This window comes from Oncorhynchus kisutch, linkage group LG7 (assembly GCF_002021735.2).
Source record: "Oncorhynchus kisutch isolate 150728-3 linkage group LG7, Okis_V2, whole genome shotgun sequence".
NCBI classification, from domain to species: domain Eukaryota; kingdom Metazoa; phylum Chordata; class Actinopteri; order Salmoniformes; family Salmonidae; genus Oncorhynchus; species Oncorhynchus kisutch.
In genome coordinates, this window is record NC_034180.2 from 55113791 (window position 1) to 55119790 (window position 6000).

The 6000-nt window shown below is 43.1% G+C and overlaps 1 protein-coding gene across 3 annotated transcripts in view; it reads right to left on the reverse strand.

Annotated features, from left to right (window-relative positions):
* vps39 (VPS39 subunit of HOPS complex) overlaps positions 1 to 824 on the reverse strand; it is a 55784-nt gene extending 54960 nt beyond the window's left edge. Inside the window, exons 1-2 of one of the 3 annotated variants that reach the window (XM_031829378.1) lie at positions 766 to 824; positions 158 to 249 (exon numbers count right to left, since the gene is read on the reverse strand). In XM_031829378.1, the coding sequence (XP_031685238.1) occupies positions 158 to 230 (73 nt within the window). In that variant the 5' untranslated portion in view covers positions 231 to 249; positions 766 to 824. The other 2 variants (XM_031829377.1, XM_031829379.1) reach the window with 2 other exon arrangements.
* Positions 825 to 6000: the final 5176 nt, after the last annotated feature.

Consider the following 6000-nt stretch of genomic DNA (forward strand, 5'->3'; position numbering starts at 1 on the left):
ACCTCAAAACTCATCAAGCTATAAACTGGTAAAGATATCAGCTGGCTAACGTTAAAATGGTAAACAAACCAGCCAGCTAGAGTGGTCTTGTGTTGATAGATATATAGATAGATAGATAGATAGAGAGAGAGAGAGAGAGCTGACAATATCAACTTACCCCAGGCCGCAAGACAGTCAATCTGGAGAGGCAGTTTCTCCAGGATAGGTACCGGTTCGTAAGCGTCATGCATTGTGGAGCTTTCCTGCTAGCTATATGCTAATGTTTACTTATCCAATCAGTATGACAATAAAAAAAACACTGTCACGTTGATCAACGTTACAAGGCACAACTACAATATCATGTCTCCTCTCTCCACCACCCAGCCGATCAAACCGTTTATTTAATCCGTATTGGTGACTTGAAGATAATTCCTGTCACTTCGTTGAAGCCATGACATCCAAGCAAGTTAAATCCAAAAATTAATCACGAAGAAATTCGTCTATCCAGCTAGCTGAATTAGCGTTAACAAACAGACACAAATGCTAACGAAGCTAGCTAGCCTGCCAACTAAATTCCATATCCATCATCCCATTACTAGTCTTGACCCGATCACTTGATAAACTTACATTTTGACAAGAAAATCAGAAATGACTAGATAAATAATATTCGTGCAAATTACTCTGTTTGCTAAAATGTAAAATTAAAAAAAGGCTAGCTGGCTGGCTAGTTCCGTCTGCTACAGACTCGGGTTCTGCAGACATGTGACTGAAGTCGGTACAACTCACCAGGGACGAATTCAAACAAGACACACATTCACGATCCGTTAGGCACCGGGTCGAGGAGAGAATACCGTGCATTAATGTAGGAAGCAGGTCAACACGCAGGTCAATTCCATCTCAAATGAATACTATTTACATGTTGTATTCATTTTGTATAATTATAACAACGTGGGATTAATATAAATACACTTTAATCGCAGGATAAACAGCAAAAATACATACAATAACCTGACAAATAAGAAATTACAATACAGACTCACCTTAATGTTATTCTTATTTCCTGCTACAAAAACATACCAAACTCCTGGCTGCAATGCATGACAATCTAACAATACAAAACCGTATAGTGTACAAGAATAAATTACTAGTCCTGGACTGGCGACATATTGCAGTTAAATAAATGACTAGTCCTAGACTGGCCACATATTGCAGTTAAATAAATGACTAGTCCTAGACTGGCCACATATTGCAGTTGAATAAATGACTAGTCCTAGACTGGCCACATATTGCAGTTGAATAAATTACTAGTCCTGGACTGGCCAAAGATTACAGTTGAATAAATGACTAGTCCTGGACTGGCCACATATTACAGTTTAATAAATGACTAGTCCTGGACTGGCCACATATTACAGTTGAATAAATGACTTGTCATATACCTAAAATTACCTGGTGGCAGAATACTGTGGAAGAATAGATTGAATAGAGTGGCAGAATTGAGTGGCAGAATAGATTGAAAAGAGAGGCAGAATAGATTGAATAGAGAGGCAGAATAGATTGAATAGAGAGGCAGAATAGATTGAATAGAGAGGCAGAATAGATTGAATAGAGTGGCAGAATAGATTGAATAGAGTGGCAGAATAGATTGAATAGAGTGGCAGAATAGATTGAATAGAGAGGCAGAATAGATTGAATAGAGTGGCAGAATAGATTGAATAGAGTGGCAGAATAGAGTGGCAGAATAGATTGAATAGAGAGGCAGAATAGATTGAATAGACTGGCAGAATAGAGTGGAAGAATAGATTGAATAGAGAGGCAGCATAGATTGAATAGAGAGGCAGAATAGATTGAATAGACTGGCAGAATAGATTGAATAGAGAGGCAGAATAGATTGAATAGAGAGGCAGCATAGATTGAATAGAGAGGCAGAATAGATTGAATAGAGAGGCAGAATAGATTGAATAGAGAGGCAGAATAGATTGAATAGAGAGGCAGAATAGATTGAATAGAGTGGCAGAATAGAGTGGAAGAATAGATTGAATAGAGTGGCAGAATAGATTGAATAGACAGGCAGAATAGATTGAATAGAGTGGCAGAATAGATTGAATAGACTGGCAGAATAGAGTGGCAGAATAGATTGAATAGAGAGGCAGCATAGATTGAATAGAGAGGCAGAATAGATTGAAAAGAGTGGCAGAATAGATTGAATAGAGAGGCAAAATAGATTGAACAGAGTGGCAGAATAGATTGAATAGAGAGGCAGAATAGATTGAATACAGAGGCAGAATAGATTGAATAGAGATGCAGAATAGATAGAATAGAGAGGCATAATAGATTGAATATAGAGGCAGAATAGATTGAATAGAGAGGCAGAATAGATTGAATAGAGTGGCAGAATAGATTAAATAGAGTGGCAGAATAGATTGAATAGAGAGGCAGAATAGATTGAATAGAGAGGCAGAATAGTTTGAATAGAGAGGCAGAATAGATTGAATAGAGAGGCAGAATAGATTGAATAGAGAGGCAGAATAGATTGAATAGAGTGGCAAAATAGTCAGCCCACTCATCACTATACAGTACAGTACTGTCAGCCCACTCATCACTCTACTGTACAGTACTGTCAGCCCACTCATCACTATACTGTCCAGTACTGTCAGCCCACTCATCACTATACTGTACAGTACTGTCAACCCACTCATCACTATACTGTACAGTACCTTCAGCCCAGCCCACTCATCACTATACTGTACAGTACTGTCAGCCCACTCATCACTATACTGTACAGTACTGTCAGCCCACTCATCACTATACTGTCCAGTACTGTCAGCCCACTCATCACTATACTGTACAGTACTGTCAGCCCACTCATCACTATACTGTCCAGTACTGTCAGCCCACTCATCACTATACTGTACAGTACTGTCAGCCCACTCATCACTATACTGTACAGTACTGTCAGCCCACTCATCACTATACTGAAAAGTACTGTCAGCCCAGCCCACTCATCACTATACTGTACAGTACTGTCAGCCCACTCATCACTATACTGTACAGTACTGTCAGCCTACTCATCACTATACTGTCCAGTACTGTCAGCCCACTCATCACTCTACTGTCCAGTACTGTCAGCCCACTCATCACTATACTGTCCAGTACTGTCAGCCCACTCATCACTATACTGTACAGGACTGTCAGCCCACTCAGCACTCTACAGTATAGTACTGTCAGCCCACTCATCACTCTACAGTACATGACTGTCAGCCCACTCATCAGTATACTGTAGAGTACTGTCAGCCCAGCCCACTCATCACTATACTGTCCATTACTGTCAGCCCACTCATCACTATACTGTCCAGTACTGTCAGCCCACTCATCACTATATTGTACAGTACTGTCAGCCCACTCATCACTATACTGTAGAGTACTGTCAGCCCAGCCCACTCATCACTATTGTACAGTACTGTCAGCCCACTAATCACTCTACAGTTTAGTACTGTCAGCCCACTAATCACTCTACAGTACACTACTGTCAGCCCACTCATCACTATACTCTACAGTCAAGTCAGCCCACTCATCACTAAACTGTCCAGTACTGTCAGCCCACTCATCACTATACTGTCCAGTACTGTCAGCCCACTAAATCACTATACTGTACAGTACTGTCAGCCCACTCATCACTATACTGTACAGTACTGTCAGCCCAGCCCACTCATCACTATACTGTACAGTACTGTCAGCCCACTCATCACTATACTGTACAGTACTGTCAGCCTACTCATCACTATACTGTCCAGTACTGTCAGCCCACTCATCACTCTACTGTCCAGTACTGTCAGCCCACTCATCACTATACTGTCCAGTACTGTCAGCCCACTCATCACTATACTGTACAGGACTGTCAGCCCACTCATCACTATACTGTACAGGACTGTCAGCCCACTCATCACTATACTGTACAGTACTGTCAGCCCACTCATCACTATACTGTCCAGTACTGTCAGCCCACTCATCACTATACTGTACAGGACTGTCAGCCCACTCATCACTATACTGTACAGGACTGTCAGCCCACTCATCACTATACTGTACAGTACTGTCAGCCCACTCATCACTATACTGTCCAGTACTGTCAGCCCACTCATCACTATACTGTACAGTACTGTCAGCCCACTCATCACTATACTGTACAGTACTGTCAGCCCAGCCCACTCATCACTCTACTGTGCAGTACTGTCAGCTCACTCATCACTATACTGTACAGTACTGTCAGCCCAGCCCACTCATCACTATACTGTACAGTACTGTCAGCCCACTCATCACTATACTGTACAGTACTGTCAGCCCACTCATCACTATACTGTACAGTACTGTCAGCCTACTCATCACTATACTGTCCAGTACTGTCAGCCCACTCATCACTCTACTGTCCAGTACTGTCAGCCCACTCATCACTATACTGTCCAGTACTGTCAGCCCACTCATCACTATACTGTACAGGACTGTCAGCCCACTCATCACTATACTGTACAGTACTGTCAGCCCACTCAGCACTCTACAGTATAGTACTGTCAGCCCACTCATCACTATACTGTACAGTACTGTCAGCCCAGCCCACTCATCACTATACTGTACAGTACTGTCAGCCCACTCATCACTATACTGTCCAGTACTGTAAGCCCACTCATCACTATACTGTACAGTACTGTCAGCCCACTAATCACTATACTGTCCAGTACTGTCAGCCCACTCATCACTATACTGTCCAGTACTGTCAGCCCACTCATCACTATACTGTACAGTACTGTCAGCCCACTCATCACTATACTGTACAGTACTGTCAGCCCAGTCATCAATATACTGTACAGTACTGTCAGCCCACTCATCACTATTCTATCCAGTACTGTCAGCCCACTCATCACTATACTGTACAGTACTGTCAGCCCACTCATCACTCTACAGTATAGTACTGTCAGCCCAGCCCACTCATCACTCTACTGTACAGTACTGTAAGCCCAGCCCACTCATCACTCTACAGTACAGTACTGTCAGCCCACTCATCACTCTACTGTAGAGTACTGTCAGCCCACTCATCACTCTACTGTACAGTACTGTCAGAACACTCATCACTATACTGTACAGTACTGTCAGCCCACTAATCACTCTACTGTACAGTACTGTCAGCCCACTCATCACTCTACAGTATAGGACTGTCAGCCCAGCCCACTCATCACTCTACTGTACAGTACTGTAAGCCCAGCCCACTCATCACTCTACAGTACAGTACTGTCAGCCCACTCATCACTCTACTGTAGAGTACTGTCAGCCCACTCATCACTATACTGTACAGTACTGTCAGCCCACTCATCACTATACTGTACAGTACTGTCAGCCCAGTCATCAATATACTGTACAGTACTGTCAGCCCACTCATCACTATTCTATCCAGTACTGTCAGCCCACTCATCACTATACTGTACAGTACTGTCAGCCCACTCATCACTCTACAGTATAGTACTGTCAGCCCAGCCCACTCATCACTCTACTGTACAGTACTGTAAGCCCAGCCCACTCATCACTCTACAGTACAGTACTGTCAGCCCACTCATCACTCTACTGTAGAGTACTGTCAGCCCACTCATCACTCTACTGTACAGTACTGTCAGAACACTCATCACTATACTGTACAGTACTGTCAGCCCACTAATCACTCTACTGTACAGTACTGTCAGCCCACTCATCACTCTACAGTATAGGACTGTCAGCCCAGCCCACTCATCACTCTACTGTACAGTACTGTAAGCCCAGCCCACTCATCACTCTACAGTACAGTACTGTCAGCCCACTCATCACTCTACTGTAGAGTACTGTCAGCCCACTCATCACTCTACTGTACAGTACTGTCAGAACACTCATCACTCTACAGTACAGTACTGTCAGCCCACTCATCACTATACTGTACAGTACTGTCAGCCCACTCATCACTATACTGTACAGTACTGTCAGCCCACTCATCACTCTACAGTA